General features: G+C 42.1%; 1 protein-coding gene across 1 annotated transcript in view; it reads left to right on the forward strand.

The window, feature by feature from the left end:
• MYO10 (myosin X) overlaps positions 1–24,588 on the forward strand; it is a 214,619-nt gene that overhangs the window by 81,740 nt on the left and 108,291 nt on the right. The window contains exon 3 of the mRNA XM_058564310.1: positions 10,929–11,087. Within this exon, the coding sequence (XP_058420293.1) occupies positions 10,929–11,087 (159 nt within the window). The remainder of the gene's footprint in view (positions 1–10,928; positions 11,088–24,588) is intronic.

Below are 24,588 nucleotides of genomic sequence, written 5' to 3' on the forward strand. Positions count from 1 at the left end.
GGCTTAGAAGAGGGGTGACCTGGAGGAATGAAGGACAGACCCCAGGAGAGTTCACCACAGTGTGGAACACAGGGTGGGATGGGAGAGAGGGCGAGAGACTCTGTCAGTCTGATATGGCTGGAGTCAGCTTGGTGGGAGAAGCAACAGGGACCCCTCAGGAAAGGCACTGTAGAGAAACTACGTGAAGGAGGTGATTCTTTATCCTGGAAGTGATTGGGAACAAACTGAGAGAATTTTAATTAGGCATGATCACATTACATCACTGATAACAGGACTAACAATGGAAATATTTGAGGTGCTTTGCATGTGTTATCTTACTCTGATCTCACTGCACTCTATGAGGTGTAGGTGTCATCATCCTTATTTTATAGATGATGAAACTGAGGGTTCAAGAGCAGAGCAACTAGAGCCAGTTAAGATGGCTCAGCCAGTGGGAAGCATAGCAGGGTTCAAATCCATCAGAGTCTGTGCTGTTCAGACTTGAGCAGTGTCCCCTTAAAGATCCTAGTCAATCCCAGTTTGGGAAACACCAGCCAAAGAAACCAAAGTTTTATCTCTGAAATTTTCTTTCCATTCTAAGTGATCAGTGCACCCCACCCCACCCCAATTTTCAAATCATTAAAATTAAAACTAAAAAATGCTTCTTGGACTCCAATTTGAGAACCATTGGATTCATGCCATGGACACTGAGGCAGAGAAACTAATTAGGAAGCAGTTGTAGGAGTCCTGATGAGAACCGTGCATAACAAGCAACAGCAGGAGGAGGAGGGGGAGAGAAGATGGACTTTAGGCCTTGTCGGTCATCTAATCACCAGGACCTGGAGAGTGGACGTGGTGGCCAGCAAAGGGCAGGGATTTTAGGTTGACTCCAGTTTCTAGCTTGGGGAGCTGGTAAGGAAGGTGTCATTCCTAAGAAAGGGATAAGGAAGTAGACACGGGGTGAGGAGGAGATGTGGAGGTCTGTTTTTGTTGTGTTGGGTTTTTTTGTTTTTAATTTTTTTTTATTGAGGTCATAATAGTTTATAACATTTGAAATTTCAGTTGTACATTATTATTTGTCAGTCACCGTACAAATGTGCCCCTTCACCCCTTGTGCCCACCCCCCCAACCCCCTTCCCCTCTGGTAACCACTAATCTGTTCTCTTTGACCGTGTGTTAGTTTATCTTCCACATATGAGTGAAATCATATGGTGTTTGTCTTTCTCTGTCTGGCTTATTTTGCTTAACATCATACCCTCAAGGTCCATCCATGTTATTGGGAATGGGACGATTTTGTCTTTTTTATGGCTGAGTAGTAGTCCATTGTATATCTATACCACATCTTCTTTATCCAATCATCAGTGGATGGACACTTGGATTGCTTCCACTTCTTGGCTATAGTGAATAATGCTGCAATGAACATAGGGATGCATAAGTCTCTTTGAATTGTTGATTTCAAGTTCTTTGAATAAATACCCGGTAGTGGGATAGCTGGGTCATATGGTATTTCTATTTTTAATTTTTTGAGAAACCTCCATACTGTTTTCTGTAGTGGCTGCACCAGTTTGCATTCCTACCAGCAGTGCGTGAGGGTTCCCTTTTCTCCACATCCTCTCCATGTGTTGGGGTTTTTTTCTGAGATGCTTTTGAAACATCAAGGTGGTTTGGAATTATAGGAATGGAGATTCTATACCAAGTTCAAGTTCATACTATAGGGGTCTGGGGCTTGTGACTGCGAAGAGAGAGATCAGAAAGGGGCACTTAAATTTAGAACAAGGACCAGGACGTTAGGACAGGAGTAAAGGACTCTCAGAAATGAGAGCTCATTGACCAGTAGTCTCAGGAGTATGGGCCCAAGAATTGAGGTTCCTGGACTTGCGCCCCACCCCTGCTTGTTGTGTCGTAGAGTTTCTCTGGGCTGAAATTTACTATGCTTAAAACAAGTGGATTGGAGGAGAACCCCTTTCTCTTTCTAATAGCTGGTGTGTCTTGGGAGAGGTTTATTATTTCATTTTGTTTTGTTTTTGTTATTTTTTGAAAGCAGTTCTACAATGCTCATTTTTTAAAAAATTAATTGAATCAGTTGTACTTACCCAGATGTGTTCATTGGCAGTGATATTGATGGGACTGAGTTCTCTTTGTAAGCCTAGAAATGTTTAAAAATTTTAGAAAACAGGGAAGGAGTCATAGAAAAGTACAGAAAGTGAAATTAAAAACAGCTATAAACTTGCAACCCATTACTGGAGTTCTGATATATTTTCTTCCAGTCTTTTTGCCTGTATTTTCAAACTTTTTTTGCTTTGAGATCATTATAGATTCACATGCATTTGTAAGCAATAATACAGAAAGATCCTATGTACCCTTGACCCAGTTTCCCTTAATGATAATATCTCGAAAAACTTGAGCACGATGTCACAGCCAGGATATAGACACAGATGAAGTCAAGATGCGGCAGCTTTCCATCAGCACAAGCTCCTGCATGTTGCCCCGTCATAGCCACACCCATTGCCCTCCCGCCCCCACTCCTCAGCCTCTGACAGCCACCAATCTGTCTTCCATTCTCTATAATTGGTCATTTCAAGAACATTATATAAATGGAATCTTACAGCATACAACCTTCTGGGACTGGCTTTTTCAGCTTTTGCCTATTACAGATAAAGCCGCTATGAACATTCATGTGCAAGTTTTTGTGCAAACGTGTTTTCACTTACCTAGAATGAATGCCCAAGAGTACAATTGCTGATATGTGTGCACATGTGCGTATATTTTTAAAAATACACCTAGGATTATACTATGTGTGTGCATAGTGTAATTTTATCATAAATTTATTTTAGTGTAACTCGATAATGAAAAAAATTTGTATATCATGATCTTTTCCTTCACTAAGTTCTTTAGTGTGGAAAGACTGGCTTAAGGGGCATGAACATCATCCTTTTCTTGGCTCACATGGTAGTGTAAGCAACAAGGACGCTCTATGAGACCTGTCCTAGCACAGGACAGGTGGAGCATCAAGGTGACCTTCTTTGTGCAGGAGATTGTCCTAAAAAATTTTCTTTTATGAATAAAAGTGTGATGTAGTTTAGCGTTTAAGAGAAATCTGTATGTAATTCTTCTATAAAATCACAACTCCTAATGTCGCATATAAATTTCTATCTGAGATCTTATTTATGTGATTATATGCAAATACTCTAGTATGTTCCTTTGTGTGTGTGTGTGTGTGTGTGTGTGTGTGTGTGTGTATTAGCCATTCCTTCCAACGATGCCAGCTCACTATAGCAGTTAACTTGTGTCCCTGAAGTTCACCAGGAGACGTCGGGGCCAGTGTATCATCTAGGCCCTCCTGGTTGGTGGGCAATGGCCCGTGCACGCAAGTTAGCTTCGTGTAGCACTGCTTGCTGTGTGGCATGGCTCTGCGTCTCTGTCAGCAGATGTGCTGTCCACAGATTAGCTTCCTGGGTGTTTCGGGCTTCTTGACCTTTTAATCCTATTGGTCTGCCTGTGAATTCCGCGGTGTTAACAGAAAGATGTGTGCTCGGCGGTTAAGGCCTGCTGTTCAGCGACTGACCTTTGGAGCCTCCTGTCCTGTTGGGTTGTGCACATTGTGTGTATAGTGGCTGATGCTTTTGATGATGTGTTATTTGTGCACATGACAGTGGAAAGAAACTCTCCATTTTGGGGACAACAGTGTGTGTAGTGATCGCTCTTAGAAATGATTCAGACAGTGCTTTCCTGTGGGGTTTCTAGAAAGTTGGTCTCACTGAATTGCATTTCGTAGTGAGTTTTCTTCTTTGCCTCTTCTCTAGAAAAACAGTCTCGGTGTCATGTTTGGTATTAGAGTTGTCCACGATGATGAGTAGGTAGAGAAGTGTCCGCCCCCCCTTAGCTGCTTACATGGTGCTCACTTCCTTCAGGTCAGAGCCCACGTGCCACTGCAGGGGACAGGGCCTCCACACCCTGCTCCAGCCACACTCCACTATGTGGATGCCCTGTGCCATCTCGCCTCTGTATCTGCTCTTCCCTGGACGTGGTCAGTCCCATGTGGCTAGTTCCTACATACCCTGGAAATTTCCTCGTTACAGCCCCACCACGTGGTTAGGATCACCTCTTCGTTTTTCTGATCCCTCAGTGGTCAGTAAGCTCTTTGAGGGAGGGGCCATTTAATTCATCGTTGTATTCCCAGGGTCCACCTCACAGCCTGGCATGAATGACTGAGGAACTAGAGAGTAAATACAAAAAACAGTGGAATACATGGGAGATAACACCCAGCACACTGGAAGGCAATACACAGTGTGTTTGTCCTGGACCCCTCTCCATTCCTGTTCTCTCCTTCAAAGGGCCGGGGAGTTCTCTCTCATTTACACCATTGAACATGCCGGGGAGTCACAGCCAGTAAGTGGTGGAGCTGGAATTCAAAAGGCCATCTTTGCCTTATCTCCCTCCTGACTCTAACGTGCGTGCTTTGCCACGATCCCGAGGAATTGAATGCTACTGTGCTGTGTGCTGTTGGGCAGATTTCCTAACTTCTCTGATCCTTTGTGAATTCATCTTTTAAAAAATGAACAACGGTGTTTCTTCCCCTGCTGAAGATCAAATGTGCCTGATGTATGCAGCCAGCACTCAGTAAGTACCAGTTCCCTCTGCCCAGCTGTCTTCCTTATTTTTGGTTTTGTACCCAAATGCCATGCATCGTGCTACACTGGGCATTGAAAACCTGATGACAACTTAAAGGACTTAATCTCACAAACTAGTTTGAGTCTGTGAAAAAGAAAATACCAATCTTTGTTTTATCTATATTTAGTAGTTGGCTATCTAACAACTCACCCAAGGGAGGTTAAAGTAACAGAATATTTATTTTTAAAGATAATTTAGCCCCGTGTGCCATGTAATTAAGATGCTAAATCTCTGACAAATTTGAGCTAAAAGCAAGGCACTGTTGCCATTTTTTCCCTGAACCCTAGGAGAGTAGACATGTACAAATGTGCTTTTGATTAGATTCCAGTGGAACTTTCTAGAGGACTTGACATTTTCGTGCCCCAGATACTTTCTCCAGTCTCCTGAGGCAGCAGCAAAAACAAGAGGCCAAGGAGATTTTCAGCGCATGGACCACTTCCTTCTTAGGTCTGTCCTAGGGGCATAGCCATTGAGAGACAGGGTCAGAGAAGCTTAACACGAGGAGGTTCACTTTTGGTCTACACGATTGCTCATTTTAGCCACATGTCAGGAGGCAAAAGTCTTAACCTTTGTCATCGATCATACTTTAATTCGTGAATTAAGGAGCCAATATAGGAAGCAGGAAAGTAAATTAAGAGAGGCATCCCCAGAAACAATCTAAACAAGGCCAGCCAGATTTGTGCAAAAGGATTAAAATGGAAGAAGAAAGTGTTATGTCAAAGAGTTTTTCGTCGGCGTACAGGTCAAGATTGTTGTAAAAAAATAACGTAGAACTAAATGTGCACCCCTCCCTTTTGCTCATTCCCTTCTCCCACACAGCTGGTGTTCAGGCCCTTGTCTAAGGAGTCTGGGCTCCTCCATCTGTGCTAAGACCCTTAATTAAAGAAATTTCTACGTCATTCCTTGCATTATATTCCCCTCGTAGGAATAGATACATTTTATTGAGCCCTCATTGGTGCCAATTGCTGTGACTTTTACCTCCATTATTTTCTTAGTTTTCACAATAATTCTGTGAGTTAGGTATGATTATTATTATTTTATAGAAGGGGGAAATTGTGGGCCAAAGAAGTTAAGTATCTTGCTAATTGTCCCTGAGCTATAGGAAGCATGGATCCTAGGAGAAATGGGTTCAGCCAGATCTGACTCCAATGACTCCAAGGCCATGTTTTGGTCGTTACCCAACTCTGCCTCTCCTTATATATTATACCCATTTTGAAGTCCAGGACTATTGATTCGGTATTTACTGAGTCTGTGTGGTGGGCCAAGGCTGGGCACTGAGAAACAAGATAGGCAATCTTTCTGCCCTTGGAGAGTTTTCAAACTGTGGTTTGCAACCCGTAATAGTGAGGCATGAAATCAGTTTAGAAGGTCACAGCTGGCACTTAAAAGAAATAGAAAATATTGGGATGCTTTGAACATTGTGATGATAAGTATTTTATGAAGCTGTTATGAAACTCTGTGTACAGTAGTTTACAATATAGAACATTTCTTACTGTAGGTTGTGGTCAAAAGAGTTAAAAGTTACTGACCAGAGATTCCAGAGTGCGGGTGAGATGATTTTTAAACAGGTGAGATAATAGATTAGATAAGTGATGACAGACTGTCCTAAGGAGCTGTGAAGACAGCACACAGGAGAGAAGGGGGAGGAGGGTGTCCTTCGGACAAGACTGCTGGTGTCTTCTGAGAGGGTAACATTGGGCCGAGACCCCAAGGAGCAAAGTAGCAGGGTGTCCGTCGCCCAGACACGGAAACAGCAGATAGAGCAGCCCTGGGCCAGTAGGACAAAAGTAGAAATAGTATAGACCACATTGTCTGAGCATCACACAGTACAATTAGAAAATAACAACAAAAATATAAGCAAACCCCAATGCCTAGAAGTCGTCGTCATCATCATCACCATCATCACCATCACCATCATCACCATCACCATCACCATCACCATCACCATCACCATCACCATCACCATCACCCTTCTTAACTTGGGTCAAATAAGGAAGAATCAGAAACGAAGTTACATAATGTCATGCTGACCTCTGATTTACCTCTATTCAATGTTTTTATTTTTCTTTGTTTCTAAAAAATTTGTTTTTATGTTTTATGAAAGGTTTGCTTATAGGTATTGGCTCACTCATCACCTTTTGTAGCATCTACATAGACATCTGGTTGGTTGCCATGTCAGGGCGTTTCTAGACCAAGCAGGATATCTCAACCTTGGCACTCTTGACATTTGGGCTGGATGATTCTTTGATGTGTGGCAGCATTCCTAGCCTTTACTTGATGCCAGCAGCACCCTCCCCCTCCTTCCCCTCAGTTGTGACAACCAAAAATGTTTACAGACATTGCCAGATGTCCCCTGGGGGGCAAAACTGAGATCTGCTCTAGAAAAAATTCCAGGCTAATGTGAGATGAAGTTCCTAGATTGATAACGTCCTCTATACCGTCTATCCGTCAGGAGAAGACATGATAGGATTTTTTTTTGTTTTTCTTTCTCTTCAATTGGAAAAGGTAGGTTTTATGCCTGGGGGTACCTAATGACTTGTAATAAGAGAAATCCGTATATATAACTCGGTTCTATAGAAACTATCCCATAAGCATGATGGGAGTTTCCTTGCAATGTGCATACTATTCTAGGGTTAAAAATAAAGGGAGATTAATAATGGCTCAGCTGTTTTTTATCTAATTGACTCTGTGCGTTTCATTTTTCGTACAGAAGTGGATCCAGCATTCAGCAAGCCTTCACTGAGTTGTTTTTCCAATAATGTTGATTGGTTTCCTTTTTCAACTCCCACACTTAATCCAGTCCGTCTTATGACCAGTGGCTTGTGTTTCTATAACAGGAGCTATTTGTTCTGAGGCCATGTTTTCTCTAAGTTAATTTCCTGCCTATTAACCTTCCAGATTTTGCTCCATTTCTTAACTTTACCACTTTTCTCCTAATATGTGAAGTAGAAGTCTCATTGAAGTAACTCAGCTTATTCTGAGTTGGGTTTTTAGGAATACATCTTGTTATTGTATTTTGGCCTTGTTGGTTTCCAAAAAATTCCTGTGAAAAGAATTCCCTTCTTTAAACCCAGAATTTTCTTTTCTGCTGTTTGAGAATAATCTTGTACAACAAATACCCTGTTAACTCTTGCACTTAGAAATAACTTTTGATAGTTCAAGGGGCTCTCCTTGAAATTCTTGAATAAGATTATGGGTCTTATTAATCCTTTGAAATCTTTCTAAGTTAAATCAGGTGTTTATTCAACCAATATGCATGAGCACACTTAATGCAGGGGCTGGTTCCATTCCTTACTTTGTTAAGGGTTCTACTTGATGTTGCCCTATGGTATATCCCCTCAAATACCTAACATAAAGTAACCCCTCTTGGAACTTAGTCCCTATATGTAGCCTTATTTACATCTTCATAGACATTCATCATCATTTGTAATACTATATATTTACTTGTATATTTGGTTTATTTTTCCTTCCCCATGTTGAAATGTAAGCTATCTTCCCAGTGCTTAGAACACACCAGTAAATATTTGCTTGAATGAATAAACTTTCTTAGTTAATTTATCAGACTTGTTTAGTGCCTTCCATGTGCCTGGCACCATTCTAAAATCTTTACAGATATCAACCCATCTCTGAATGAATGGTTATCCTTGCCTTTCCTCCACAAATACATTTTCTCTACTAGTCCACTTTTCTTTGAAATAATCATTGTTTTGAGCAGCTGCAGTCCTCTCTCGACATAATATGTGTATCTTTTTTTCCATTCATTGCCTCTGGTTTTGTTGATATAAGTATTATCTTCCACCATGATTCTGTCTCCTCAAGGTCATGAGAAGGAAGAGTTCTAGTTTTCTTGATTTTCCCATTCCTAGAAAGGGCATGGGCCCACATTTTATGTGCAGTGTGCTCCTCAACATGTATGAGAAAGTCAGATGTATGAAGGTTTGGAACTCTGCTTACAGGTTAGCTATTTTTTTCGGTGACCACGTGGCCCGCTCTGAGCTTTTAGTCGAGCTCACACAGTCTTGCTGTTCCCAGACATTTAATAAAAAGGACAATGAAATGTTTATACATGACATAAATAGTCAGTTGTTATATATTTATATTTCTTTAGTGTCTAAGTGTTGTAGGCTTTGTATGATTTCCAAAAAGCAGAGTCAATATAAATACAACCATTTTAATATTCTAAATTATTTCTATCCTCAATTTCTGGAATTCTCAGTATATTCAGAGAGACAACTAGAAAAAGTTGTTTTCACGTTGGGACAGACTTGCTGATGGTGAGTTTGCAGGGGTTGAGCAGGCGATAGTTATGCTGGCTTTGGTTTCCTGTCTTCTTTCCTACAAGAAAATTTTCTTGGGGAACTTGAGAACCAGCCTGCCTGTTGTGTTGGCAGGAGCTTTGAGCAGAGTGAGGAGAGACCTGCCCCCACCCTTTGGTGTGCTGGGAGTGGGGAGGTGATGCAGGGCGCTTCTTTGCCCTCCTCAGCTGGCCAGAAGTTCAAGTTCTACCTCTGGCCCCACCCTCACAATCACTTTAGATGGCAGACCAAGTTCCCTGCCCAATTGTAGTGTTTCTGGAAAAGCTGCCTGGATTGGCATCAGAAGCAAGTAGCAAGTTAAGGGCAGAGAGTTTCAGCAGTTCACTTCTGAGATTGACCAGGTTGCCCCAAGGCTACTTCTATTAGCCTCAATGTCTCTGTTTCTTTAACTTTCTTCCATGGTGTTTATGAGTTAAAACGAAAGGTTGAGTGTCTTAAGTGTTTCTACACTCTTGAATGTTCCTGTGCATTTTTCTTTAATACCTTGTTATCCTGGCCGTGGCACACCCAACTCCTCACTCCCTCAACAGGCCGCAGGCCTGCCCTACCCTGTGGGTGCTCACGGGCCCTCACGTGGCGGGGTTGGCCACGCCACCATGAGGTGGGGCTGCTGGGGCTGGCGCATCTCCTGGTGGATGTCTGAGCCCAGGAAGCAACTGGGGAGAGTGGCTGGTCCTCAGAAGAGATGGCTGAGTGTCTGCCCTGACCTCGCACAGTTTCTCAGGACTGTGGTTCATGTGGCAGAAATGCCACTGTTTTAATTTTTCTCTAGAAAAATAGAACATGCCATTCTTCATGGCTTAGGCAAACCATTGGATTGATACTTTTGCTTTTCTTAGTGTGTCGTTCTCGTTTGCAATCACATACCATTTGTTGCCATGTAGGCAACTGGTCCGTATTTAAAAAGAGAATTTCCCAATCATGAAGTCTACAAATACTGTTCCAAAAAGTTGTTTTGTGTGTGTGTGTGCATACGTGAGTGTGTGTGCACATGAAGACTGCATATTTTTCATGTTATTTAGGTTCTTGCTTTTTACATCTTGGTGTGTTTGTTTTATTTTAAGGATGAATATAATAAAAGTGTAAAATGAATATCAAGTAGACTCCGTAATTGAATGATTTTTGTTACTACATGAGTTTGTATGTAAAGCTGGTCACACTTTGGTTGACAGATGGAGCTGACTTGATCATGGATAATCTTAAACCAAATCAGTTGTGATAAGTGCACTGAGTAGATTTTAGAAATAATCAGTGTTACAATATCAGAGTTGTCTCATGTACATGCTACAGCATGTATGCAGCCCTCATAGCTGGTGTTTGGAATTTTAAGGAAGACAGACTGTCAAGCAAACAAAGAAACTGATTTTATTTTAAATCTGAAAGGGGATTTGTTTTGCCTGAAGATCGCATGAACGCTGTATATCCTAATCGCGTGGGGATAGTGTCCAAGGATATTTTTCAAACATTCCTGTGAAGATGTGATCTAATCTTTGGACAAATATATAGACATATGGTGAATTTCTATAACACTTACATGGAAGAGCTTTATTATGAAACTTTGACATATATGATCCCGTGTGAAACATTGTGTGGTGAAACCAAATTACTTTCTAAAAGCTTGGTTAGCCTGTTTCTTAACTGTTATTGATTTGTATCAATTGGAGAAATGTGCAGAGAGGGGAACTGTCAATTTACAGTTGCTGGGATTCCCAAAGGATGGTGAGCGCTTGAACTAATGTCTTTTAGGAACAGCCAATAGCAATTGTGAAAATAATTGCTTCCTTTAAAAATAGATAGGTGACACAAAGAAAATGAAAAAGTTCTCTGCAGTGGATTTTTTATTGGCCAATTCTGGATCTTGTGGCTGAAACTGTACTGAGCTTGTATTACAAGTTGGAGAAACGACTGCGGAAACTCTTCGTTGCTGATAACTAAACGATTGAATTAATTCTCCCCCATCAGGTGTTCACTTACAAGCAGAGGACAATTACACATGAGAAGGTGACTGCTATGCACCCCATGAATGAGGAGGGCGTGGATGACATGGCCACCTTGACGGAGCTCCACGGGGGCTCCATCATGCACAACTTATACCAGCGATATAAGAGAAACCAAATATATGTAAGTTCTGCTTTAATTCCCTTTAAAAATTCCTCAAATTTGAGGGAATGTTTATTTTTGTTTTCAAAGAGTATTTCCCGCCTTTTGAGAACCTGTAGTTAATCTATGTAAAACTGTGTTTTCAGGTGATTTGCCAAATTGGAAACGTGATTCAATAAATCATGTTTTTGTGTTTATTGCCTTGATTTTATTAGAGGGGATTACTTCAATTCAAGGGTAATTTGACGCCTTTCTTCTTGTGAGTGATTCTGTGTCTGAGTGTTCTGTTACATATAAGTCACGCGGAGTGGTTTGACTTCCTCAATTCAGGGCTGGGGGAAAATGTGGATTTGCAAACAAGTTTTCTTCTTTTTTCTCCTTTTATGGATCTTCACTTTTTTTCTGGCTCTGGAGCCCATCCGGGGGGATGTTTGGATTCAAGGGAACTCATCTTTCTTAATCGTAAGATGCCTGTTGGCTATTTCGAATGGAGACATGTCCATAAAAAACAGTCCTGCATATTTTCCTCTCAACTTTGATGCAACGTGACTATATCTATATTATAAGAGTAATATTTAAAAATCACTTCTATAATAATCACTTTTGACATTAAAGTACGTATATTACTTCATCTGCTTCATTACTTTATCTGTGTGAGTCTTTATAGTAAACTGAGGCAACTTCTCATACATGTTTATTTTTCTTGTCAAGTTCAAATTCATAGTTTTTAAAACCCCACATTTTAATATTGTAAAAACCATTGATCTTTTGTTCTTTAGGAGTTATATTTAATTTTGCCAATATGTTTGTGATTATGGTGAATAGTAATAGTATCAGCCTTCACAGTGGCTCTAACTGAAACTCAAGGCACACTTTGTATTCAGGTTCCTCCAACTGATCTACTCTTAGACCGGGAGACGAGAGCTGGGAAAGGGGAGGAATATTTGTGGGTTTTTAATGCTTAATTTTCCTCAGCTTAAAAAAAAAGTATGTTTATTTGCCTTCTTTTTATATTGTGAAAGTGTCATTTTTGCCAGATTGACCTAATGTTTCCCAAATGTTTTCAAACAGCCCTGTCTAGAGAAATTCGATCGTGTTGTAGTCCTCTGACTTGTTGAGCTTGCTTACACTAAGTGTTTAGATTAAAATGTTTTCCATATGTTCTTCAGGAAAGGTAACGTTTCATGCGTGTTGATATAAAAGTGGCTATATACAGTCACGCGCCACATAACGACATTCCCGCCCACGAGGGACTGCGTATACAACGGTGGTCCCAAAAGATTAGTACCAGACAACCTAGGTGTGTAGTTGGCTATCCCTTCTAAGTGTGTGTAAGTGCACCCTATGATGTTTGCACAACAATGAAATCAACTAACAATTAATTTCTCAGAACGTGTCCCTGTCATTAAGTGATGCTTGACTGTATTCTGTGTTGTGCATGGTTGGGCAGACTGTGCATTTACTCCTGTTCCTATCCCAAAAATCTTCTCGAAGGTGACCAGTGAACTCCCTCCTTCCCATGGAATACCCACTCCACAGGTGTCCAGGTTACCATGTACCGTGCCTGTGTTTTTAGTATTAAGTATTGGACACTGCCATGTAACTATTTGTTTACATAGCAGTTTCCTCCTTGGTTTGTCAAGGACTTTTATATTGTCTTTTTGAGCCAAGGACATTGCCGGGCGCCTGGTAGTCGTGCAATAAATGTTTGTAAAATAAATGCCACGCATATTAGAAATAACCTAGTCTAGTTGATAATGAAACGTGAAGCTAGATTGAAAATGTTTTAATTGGTGTATGTCTCTAGCAGGTATTTCAGAGTTCATAGTCTTCTGTTTTTAGACCCAAGTTCTTATTACACATTTAATAATCCAGGGAAAGTAAGTCAATTAGGAGGAAAAAAAAACTACCCAAGGGGTTTAAAAGGCAGAGCCTTTTAAATGTTTTTTTCCTTCCTCTTTTCATGATGATAAACCTGATAGCTAAATTGCCCAGTAAACCCTGTGAATAGGGTCTGGTCTTTTTTTTCCTAGAATGAAGATCTTTTTCCTCCCCTTTGAAGGAAAAACACAGGATTTTTGTACATCCAATTTGCAGTTCAATTCAGTTAATTATGCCTTTATATGCCTTCCTTTTGAGACTTGGGTAATTGTATTATTATCCGTAAAGCAGCCACCATGATTTTCTTATCGCTGAAGCTGTTTGCAGTGATGCTGTACCTATCAGGCTCTGCCCCATGGAGACAAAACCACCACCTGTCAGAAAAGCACAGCTTTCCCCCTTTCATCCCAACTCCAAATGGTGCCTGTCTGTCTTTAAAAGAGAAAAAAATGACTTGTAACACAGGTGCTCTATTAGTTTTCCATTGCTCCCATAACAAATTAGCATAACTATACCAACTTAAAACCACAGAAATGAATTCTTTTGCAGTTCTGTGGGCCAGCAGTCTGACAGGGGTCCCACCCGTCTAAACTCCAGGTGTGGGCGGGCGGCGTCCTTTCTGGAGGTTCTGGGGAGGATCCGTTTCCTGCGCATTCTGGTTGTTGACAGTTACTTGCAGTTGTAGGATTGAGGTCCCCATTTTCTTGCTGGCTCTCAGCTGAGGGCTGTTCCCAGCTTCTAGAGGCCCCCTTCCTTCACCTTCAGAGCCAGCAGTGGTGGATCGAGCCCCTCTCATGCTTCAAATCTCTCCTCCTCGTCCCTTATCTCTCTGACTGCAGCCTGGAAGGTTCTCAGCTTTTAAGGATTCATGTGCTTCGATTGGGCCCACCTGGATAATCTCCCAGTCTCAAAATTGAATCACATCTTCCAAGTCCCTTTGTTGTGCAGCATCACAGCCACAGGTTCTGGGAATTGGGCGTGGACATCACGGGAGGGGGCTACATTCTTCTGCCTCCCCTAGGTGCCCTCCTTTGAGTCACGCTATGCAGAAGGAACTGCTGTGGGTCTTCCCCAACGCTCTGGATCTTGCATTGTTTGCTGGCTTTCTGGTCCGAATTGGCTGGTTACACAGGTTGCTGGTAAGCAGACCCGTCTCCAGGTAGAGAGTTCTGCTGGCTTGTGCTGAAAAGGACTGTTAGCTTTTTCTCCTTGAGGACCACCATTACTGCCTGAGAACTTGAATAGACCCCAGGAAAATCATTTTTTCCAGCCCTTAGCATCCTCCGTTTAAAATGGAGGTCTCCTAGACAAGACAGAGCTGAGCTCCCTTTTCTCCACGCACTTCCTCTTGGGCTCTGTGTTAATAGTTTACTCTTTCCGGGTGTGAGTTTTTTAATTTACGTTTTTTGAAAGATCGGATGTCGTAACTCCCATATCTAACAGGGCTGTTTTAAAATAAAATGACAAGTGAACGCTTTAGGAACATTGTTAACCTTTGTACCTTTCTCCCCATCTTATTCGTCTCATACCACCAAGTCTTTATTTAGAAAGCTCCTGCCTGGAACTTGGCACCGTGTCCTGCAGGGCACAAGGCTGCACTGACTTTTGTCAGCGTGTGGAGGTCTGTGTGACTCCAGCCTCGCCGCTGGTCCTGGTGGAGCTGACACCCTGGTTAGAGCAGCTCTGCTCTTTCCATAATTGCATTGTGTAAGCCCCTGCCTTATGCCCTAGTGCTGCATTCCATTCCTGGAATTTCAGGTTCTTCATGCCTAAGGCTTCACCTTCTCAGCCTTTCCCATTCTCTAGTGACTTCTCAGATGAGACCCCTGCTCAGCACTTCAGCTCCCAACCTGGGAGCCCATCAAAAACTTCCACTTTGAACCCCTGTCTATGGGCTTCCTGCCATGGGGGCTCTCCCCCTGATTGCCTTGCCCCTTGGAGAGGGTCTGATGAGGGTCCCATCCTCCTCTGTCTCTTCGTACCACTGATGAGACCTGATGAGAACAAGTACCCAAATCTATAAGTTCCTAAAGACTCGGGGAGAGGAGGGGCAGGATATGTGCTTATGGTACAAAGAGATAAGAGGTGGAGAGAGGTGGGTCAGCCTGAGTTGGCCGTGAAAAGCCCTATGGAGGAGATAGCAATAATGACAGTACAAAGGGGAGAGAGAAGAGTTGGTTAGAAGGAAAGGCTAGTGAAACACATACATGAAGATGGAGAGATGAGAGTGAATTTGGTGTGATGGCCTCACTAAATTGGGAGAAGTTTCCTTTGCTGATGGAATCTGGTGTTCATTGGGGAACATTGAGCAATTAGAAGAGATAGGCAGGCTGGGTCAGGACACCCTTAAAACAGTGGTTCTCAACCAGGTGATTCTGCCCCCAGGGGACACTTGGCAATATCTGGAGGATTTTTGGTCGTCATAGCGAGGGCAGAGGATGCTAATGGTATCTAGTTGGTGGAAGCCAGGGATGCTGCTAAACATCCCACAGTGCCCAGGACAGCTCCACAACAAAGAGCTCTCTGGCCCAAGATGTCAGTAGAGCCGAGGCTGAGAATCCCTTCCTTAGTTAAAGCTAGTCAGCAACGTCTGAGCTTGGTGGCATAGAGACTACACCATCTTTGTTAAAAGTTTTAGAAGAGAGAACTTCCCTAAGAAAGAATTTACAAAAGTTGATGGGAAGCGATGCGATGTGGACCATAGAGAGTGGATTGGCTGAGAGAATGTTGCAGTAATTCAAGGATGAAGAGATGAGGGTTTTAGACTAGGATAGTGATGGGTATGAGCTAGAGAAGAATAGATCTGAGAATTGTCGGGGAGGAGGTGAAGGAGGAAAGATTAGCTTTAATGACTCCCAGCCTTGTCAAGCCCCAATGGCCATGAGAACATGGCGCCGACAGTCCTGGCAGCAACTCGAGGAGAGGCGAGTGGGAGAGACGGGTTGGGTTTTGGATGTCTGTCGTACTGTATTCTCTGGAGCCTGGATCATTTCAAATTGTTACGTACCCAGCATCTAAACACGGTGTTGACGAGAGCAGATGGGGTTTCTGTTGTATTAAACGTAAGCTCCACGTCCGGTGGAGGGACTGCCAAGCAAGCCCCGTGAGGTGGCAGTTTTGTTTTCCGCCGGATGGAAGAGAAGCACATTCTCCCCATTATAGGGTTGGTCGTGCTCTGGGTCAATTGTATGGAGGAGACTCTTCTCCCAGCCTGTTAGGAATGGCTCAAAACCACATCACGGGGAAAGCTGCAGAGAACTTCAGAGCTTGTCTGCAATTATGGTGTTGGGGATGGCTCCAGAGGAAGCCGTTCTGTGTTCCACCCAGCTCCTTGGTTAGTTTGTTGGTCTTGCCGAACAAACAGTGCAGAGATGAGAATCAAACGAGCCCATTTTAAGAAATGGGGCTGTGTCTAAAGATAAATGCTATGCAAGCACAAAAGATTCTTCACAGCTAATGTATTTTTAGGTGTTTCAAAAATATCCTCCTTTGGTTAGGTGGCATTTCAGACTGAAGCTGTAAATGTATTTGATGTTGTTCCTGAATTAACTTGGAAGCCTGCTCCTGTCAAGCAAAAGGTGTTAGCAGGCAACAGCCAGTGAAAGACCTATTAATTGCAGCAGGCAGGTGAACTGGGTTCACCTGTGGGGAATTATGGGCTGCGTGTGGTGTTAAGACTGGGCTACCATGCCATGGAGTCTACTGTTTTGGACATGCAAACCTAAATCTGCGATTCATTTCCTTGAGTTGAGTTTTCCTAAAGTAGACTGTTTTTTGGTTGGTTTCCGTCCCTTCCCAAAGCCAGTGTCAAGTAACAGTGTGCCTCTCACGGATTCAGGGATGGCCTGAAGACCGGATGGTTAGCAGTCTTGGCATGTATCTCATACCGGGAACAGCTGAATACAGTGTGGTTTGTCAGGGGTTTTTTTCCACATGAAATCAAGACTGGTGTTGCCAAAAGATGATTGTAACCATCTGTCTGACTATATGTATTTTTAAACTTTACTGAACGTTTATGCTTTTGAGTGGCCACTTCCACATCAGCACATGATGGTGGCAATTAGGAACTTTGTTTTTGTGATTTTTTTTTTTTTCCCCTTTCCTGCCTCTCTTTTGGGTCAGATCCCTTTCAATAATTAGGGAATTTTAGTTAGAAATTCACTCAAATTAAATGGAACATCACTTCTAAATTTAAGGGTTTGACTTCAGTAACAACTTGAGTTATCTGTTGTAATCTAGTTTTCTTTTCAACACACTTGAATGCTTAAGAGTTTTTTTAATTGTTAAAAAATGTTTTTAATTGTTTAGTTGGATAACAGTGGCCAACAATTTTGTTGTGTAGAAGATAGTGGGCATGGAGTACTAGAACACAGTTAAAACATGAAATTATTTGGTGGATTGGTGGTCAAATCGTGTGCCTACAATATATCTACAGAGATGCAGCGCTGCATACGTGCCAGGCTGAGTGCTAGCTCCAAGGATGCAGAATTACTCTTATTTACAGTAATTGTTTCTTGGAAGATTGGATTATTGAAAGGCGCTGCCCCTCCAAGACCTCCCAGTTTATTGGTGAAGATGGACACAAGCAAACCATTGACAGTAGCTCAGGGTGACAATGAGTGTGATAAAAGTAGTTACTGGGAACACAAAGAATGAGCATCCGAAGGAGGAGGTGAGGAGAAGTTCAGAAAATGATTCCCAGCTGAGCTGCGCTGAGTTTTGAAGCATTCGTAGGGGAATTTGGCCAAGAAAGAGGGTGGTGTATTCCCAGCAGATCAGCATGTGCAAGGCGTGAAAGAGTGTGATGCATTTGTCCAACTGCAGGACGGTCAAGACGCTGAAAGGCAGGTTGCGTGCAGCTGGCTGGCAAGGTGGTCAGGAGCGGGTGAGGGAGGGCTCTGTGTAAGTTACTGAGCTCCAGTTTATTCGTGAGGGCTGTAGGGGATGACTTGAAACGTGCATTCTGGAAAAACTCAATCTGGCAGTGGGGTGATGGATGGGTGCAACAGGTATCCAGTCCAGTCTAGGAGGAGGGGTGAGCAGCAAACCAGATGGGAAGTGATGGGATTCCGAACCAGTCCTGGGGGAGTTGAAGTGTGAAGGATACTGAGGCAGAATTTAAGTGTTTGGGTTTTGGGGGCAAGTGGGCTGAATTTCACAGGGTGACTCCAAGATTTCTGGATTAACCATTTGTGTAGACCATGGTGCTGTTTGTCAAGATGTGACTATGTGAGAAGAAACAGGTGTTTTGGAGGAGATCCGCCTTGTCCGTGTTGAGTTTGAGCTAAGAAATATCCAAATGAAGATGTCCAGTGGGCCATTGAGTATACGGATCTGTAATTTAAAAGTGAAGCTGCATTCAAGATCAAGATTTGGGAAGTAAGTCATAGCCATATTTAGCTGAGATGAGAGAGGTGGGTGGGGAGAGGGACAGGAAGAGGGGGAGAGAGAAGGAAAGAGGAGAATGATGAGTAGGAGATAAATCTGGCTGATGAATCCCACTTCTAAACAAGTTCTTCTCTTTAGGAAAGTATGCCATGGCACTGACTTTAACCACTTTCCCTAATGCTTTTCAGAGTACTTGGTCTACATCCAGTTTTTCAGGACCACATGGTGAGAAGCAGTTGTGGTTTTATCTTCATTAACAAAAACAATAATAAATACCTCTGATTCACATAGCACTTTCACATAGCAATCATGTGGGGTAACAGAGGATGTGTTGTTATCGCTGATGAGAATCTTAGGCCCAGAGGGGTTACACCAGTATACCAGGGAAGGAAGGCTGAAGACTTCTGGGTCTCTGATTTGACCAACCCTTGCTGTCTAGATCATTTGCTCCTATGTTGGAGTAATGACTTCCCTGTGGTAGCACGGATCCCTCCGTATCTACAAGCAGAGGGCATCTGAGGCCACTTTCAGTTTTCTTACTTATGTTTGATTTTTTTTGGTAAGGAGGTTAGGTGCTAGGTATTACACCCTTATGCCTTTTGAAAACCTTGAATTGGTAGATTTCAGATTGAAGAAATGCAGTGAGTTTCTCCCAACATTTTTAAGCAATATGCACTGCAGCTGTTCCAGATTATTAAAATGGGCAAGGAAATGTATTTTTTGGTGAGTTCTGTGGAACTTTTCTGACTAGGAAATTTTTTTTTATGTGCTTCAAAATAGAATGTACTTTCTATTTCTGAAAAGCTGTTAAAATGACCAAGCTATTTATTCTTGTGGAATTTGGAATCCAATATGAGGAAACCAGTACCTGGCCCCCCCCTCATGTTTGAGACGTGCATGTGTCCAGAGTCTTAAACGGCATCGCGTTATCATGGCCATTTTTAGAGCCATAATAATACCTTTTTATAGAGTGATAAATGGTGCAAGCATGCAACAGATGTTGTCTCACAGCTCTTAGGATTTCCTCCTTCATTTTATCTTTGCTTCACTTGGCACCTACTTTACAACTAGGCTCTTCTCCTACCCCCTCCAATCCCCAGTCGCCATTTTTACTTATTACATGTTGAACTTGCCTTATTATTCAATGAATCTCTTATCCATGCAGCCTTTCAGTGACAAAATAACCCATGTGAAGTGGTATGTTGAAGGTAGTGGGAGAAAAGATAAGATGTCCTTGGCCGTAATCATTTTTGCTAATGGATCTCTAAGATGTCACCTAGTTTGTCTTTCTTTGAATAAACTATGAGGAATTATTACTGTTGTTGCCATGTTGTCTATACCTCTGTTTTAGGTGGGTTCAAAAGTGCTATTTGGCCTGAACATGGGCACAAACAGTGAAATCTCAATGAGTAAGTAACTGAAGGCCTCCCTTGTGAAACTGTTCTGAGAAGAATTCGTTAAGACTTGGGCTGTTCTGTCACTGTTTTGGAGCCGCTCAAACGCTCTTCTCGAGTATTCCTATGGGTTGACCCAGAAGGTCATGGGAGCTGTTGAAGAGTATTTTTGTTTTTTGTTTTAATGAGGTTATTGAAGAGTTTTAAGCAGGAGTTTTGATCTTGAGAAGTTCATGTGTCAAGTGTGAGTTTGGATTGAGCATGCAAGACGGTGTGGGAAATCAGTGAGGAAAGAGGCTTTTGTGGGAATCTAAGCAAGTCAGGCCAGGGTGGCAGAGATGGAGGGAAGGAGATAGATTCTAGAGTTAACTGAAAGCAGAGTGTACAGGACATGGAGACACTGGCCGCTGGCGAGGAGGCTGGACAGAGTCTGGGACGATTCCTGTTCTGTCCATGGGAGAGTGGTGAAGGGGGTCCCCGAAGACCCACTGTGTGACATGCTGGGAACCCGGGTTCCTGTCCTCACTCACACTCACTGGGTCCGTGACTGTAGGGGCAGCACTTACCATTCCTTCATCTGTCAGAGGAGACAGAACACTGGCCTCTGCCCTGCCCACATCTCAAGGTTACATCAGGGCAAATGAGGGCGTGTGATGATGTGTCTGCACAGGTAGGATTGTCCTCTGTGCCCCAGGATTATGAAATGTCAGGTAAAGTTGTTTTGGAAACATGAAGACTTAATTGTCATTTCAAGTCTGGTGACAAGCCTTTTAAGAAATGACTTAGGTCATTAGTAGAAAGTGAAATAGTAAAACTTGTGCATTTGTGTTTTTAAGAGCCTAGTTTACCCTTGGTACTAAATGGAGGTACTAGGGCTGGCCCCGTGGCTTAGCGGTTAAGTGCGCGAGCTCCGCTGCTGGCGGCCCGGGTTCGGATCCCGGGCGCACACCGACGCACCGCTTCCCCGGCCGTGCTGAGGCTGCATCCCACATACAGCAACTAGAAGGATGTGCAGCTATGACATACAACTATCTACTGGGGCTTTGGGGAAAAAAAGGAGGAGGATTGGCAATAGATGTTAGCTTAGAGCCGGTCTTCCTCAGGAACAAGAGGAGGATTAGCATGGATGTTAAGCTCAGGGCTGATCTGCCTCACAAAAAATAAATAAATAAATAAATGAACTCTAATGAGATTATTTCATCCCTGAAAATCTAAATGCCTTTTATTCTCTCCCTTGCTGAATAGCCGGTAATTTGTCATGAAAGCATTTTTGTTTCTCAATTTGGGTTAAATTTGAAGGTTGTGTATCTTAAAACTTTTTTATTAAAGTTGAGGAGCGTGATGCTTCTTGTTACTTACCCTTAATTCTGCACTTGTTTTCAGATCTCTCTTTGAACTTATAAAACAGAGACTAAGGTATTCTATCAGTGCCAGAATTCTCAATATTACTTAATAGTGTAACACCCCCATCCGAGGTTTTGCTTTCCGAGGTTTCAGTTACCTGCAGTCAACCTTGGTCCAAAAATATTAAATGGAAAATTCCAGAAATAAACAATTCATAAGTTTTAAATTGTGTGCCATTCTCAGTAGTGTGATAAAATCTCACTCGGTCCCACCTGGGGCGTGAATCGTCCCTTTGTCCAGTGGATCCAAGCTGTATCCTGTACCCACCCGTTAGTCACTTAGTAGCTGTCTGGGTTATCAAATCGACTGTTGCGGTATCGCGCTGCTTGTGTTCAAGTAACTATTACTTTTTACTTAATAATGGCCCCAAAGCACAAGAGTAGTGATGCTGGCAATGCAGACGTGCCAAAGAGAAGCCATCAAGTATTTCCTTTAAGTGAAAAGGTGAAAGCTCTTGACTCAATAAGGAAAGAAAAAAAATCCTATGCTGAGGTTGCTAAGATCTACAGTAACTTTTATTATAATATATTGTTATAATTGTTCTATTTTATTATTAGTTATTGTTGTTAATCTCTAGCTGTGCCTAATTTATAAATTGAACTTTATCATAGGAATGCATGTATAGGAAAAAATGTAATATATAGTATATACATAGGGTTTGGTGCTATCCGTGGTTTCAGGCCTCCATGGGGGGTCTTGGAACATATCCCCAGCAGACAAGGGGGGACTACTAAAAACATTAAATATTTTTTTAATTTTTAAAAATGTTTAATTGTGGTAAGATACACATAACAAAATTTATCTTAACCATTTTTAAGTGGATAATTCAGTAGTGTTAAGTATATTCACGTTGTTGTGACTCTTTTAGAACTCTTTTTATCTTGCAAAACTGGAACTCCATACCCATTAAACAACTCCTCATTGCCCATTCAAGCCAGCCCATGGCAACCACCTTTCTACTTTCTGTCTCTACGAGTTTGAGTACCCAAGGTACTTCATTTGAATGGAATCATATAATATTTATCTTTTTGTGACTGGCTTATTTCAGTTAGTGTAATGTCTTCAAGTTTCATCCATGTTGTAGCATGTGTCAGAATTTCCTTCCTTTTTAGGGCCGAATAATATTCCACTGTATGAATATACCACATTTTGCTTATCTATTCATCCATTGATGGATACTTGAGTTGCTTACACCTTTGGCTATTGTGTACTTAATATTTTTTTATACACCCTGTAGAAAGTAAAGTTTGAAAAACCATTCTTGGCTCAGTAGGAATATACAAAAGAGAACAAGAATGTGCTTGGAGAACGTGGATTTAAGGAAAACCTTGAGAACAACAGATCCAGGACATGTTATAAGTGTATGTAGGTTAGGTCTCTCTTTGCTTAGAGTATTTAATATGGTCTAAACTTAATTTTTTTAGAATATACATTTTGTATGTTGGAAGCCCCAAGCACAAAATAGAAAGGATCCCAACAGTGACTCCTACATTCTTAGAAAGAGTCACATTGGAATATAGCCGTAGACCACTAAATGCTTGATCTTTTAAAATCTAGTGCAGCTGTTTATTTTATACTTAAGTGATCTCTGTACACCCAGTGAGGAGAAGGGTCCTGAACATTTTTGGGACAGGGGAATTCAACTCACGGTCTGGTTTAAAGATATAAAGTGCTCATGGGGCGTGAAGAATTGTCACGTGGTTAAGGACAGGCAACTTTGTAAGTTACCTTAATGGTGAACGTTTTAAGCAGTTGAAATGCAGTATCATTTTGAAATTTTTTATTTGATGCATTATATGGTGTGTGGAATGAAAAGTAAAATAAAAACCTGGTTTGGTATCTTCTGTTATCTATACAGCAAAGCTATCTTTTTTATCTGCAAACTCTTTCAGTACCTTCCGCCTTTCCTCCAACATAGCAGGACCCAGGAGGAAAAGCCTTCAGCCTTTTATCACAGGAGATTTAGAGCCACCCTCAAATGGTACCCCCTGGGGCACATGGCAAAGTTGAGAAGCGGCAGATGGAGGCTCGGTGGGAGCTCGGGAGCCTGGGGTGATGTTAGTGGAGATTAGAAGATGCCTTCAGGGCGGGCATCATTTTATGGGCTGAGAGCCTGAGTGACCAAAAATCCTCAAGAGAAGATTAAATGAGGTACACTACCCTGGGTTTGAGAACATGAAGGCATGTGCTGCATGCTTCCAGAACTTTTCCATCAAAATGCAAAAAATTTAGGCTTTCTTGCATAAAGCGATGAAAGTTATTAGCAATATTTATATGGAATTTATAATTTCTCGACGATGTGTAATAATAAAGGACCATGTTTTCTTCGTCATAACTCGCTAATCTGATGGAAAGATGAGAAATGCATCTTCAGTATTTTGTTGTGAAAGTCGGACCGGAAGATGAAGTTTTAGGAAAAGCTTACGACCACCAGAGCCATGGCAGTCATTTTGTGCGAGTAAGTTCTTCTGAGAACTAAACCAGCTTTGGATTTTGTCTTTCACCCCCAAATTATGTGCCTTTTGAGGCCATTTGTGAAAGTGCTCTGTTTTCATGGCATGCACTGTTCTCTTCCCTCCTGAAAGATGGCAGCTCAACAATGGAGCAGTCTTTAGGCGTGTTGGAATGATTTTTCTGAGCCAGAGGTACTAGTGGGGCCTCAGCTCACAGGCCAGCTCTGACTGTGTGACGGTGACTGAGCTCCGTGGGGAGAGGTATCGTGATGTGTTAGTGGGTCCACCACGCGTGACCACCAGTGAAATATCTGCCAGTTCTGCGGGCTGCCTTTTTGCTGAATGTCTGCTGTTCAGAGTGCCGGCTTCCCTTCTCCAGAATCACTGTGGATTTGGGTGGGAGGACACATGTGTTGTCTGTAACGGCCGCAGCCACTGACCCCGTTGTCGTCTTGAAACACTTTAAAACGATTTCACTGAATGAAGTGCTATGTGAATTACTTAAAAACTAAACTAGGCGTCAGACCATTTTGGATGTTCTGTCTTCATCTTTGCTAACAAGCTTAATGCCCAGGGGTCTTCTACCCACGTACAAAACCTGTGTCATCCACACTGTCAGGATGAGCAGTATCTTAAGGGAGGCTGTACAACTAGTGAGTTCCCCGACTAGGAGGGGGTGGCATGCCTATGAGGTTTTGACCAAAATTAATCACTTTCAAAGGAAAGCTTTTGTGAAAAGGTTATGATGTTTTTAATGAGTAAAGCAACACTTTAAAAAAAAAAAACTCATCTCAGAATTTTACAACTATACAAACATGTTATGAACAGGGCGTGCAAAATTTTCAAGATATGGGCATATCATTTTTTTAAAGGGTCTGTTAATGGTGGGTTAATATCCTAATATTAAGTTAATTAAATTTAATAATCAACTTGATGCCCTGACTGTGGCTTTTACGTTTTACTTGTAACTGAAAAAGAGGATCGCAGGGTACCTACCTAGCT

Source organism: Diceros bicornis, chromosome 20 (assembly GCF_020826845.1).
Source record: "Diceros bicornis minor isolate mBicDic1 chromosome 20, mDicBic1.mat.cur, whole genome shotgun sequence".
Taxonomy (NCBI): Eukaryota; Metazoa; Chordata; class Mammalia; order Perissodactyla; family Rhinocerotidae; genus Diceros; species Diceros bicornis.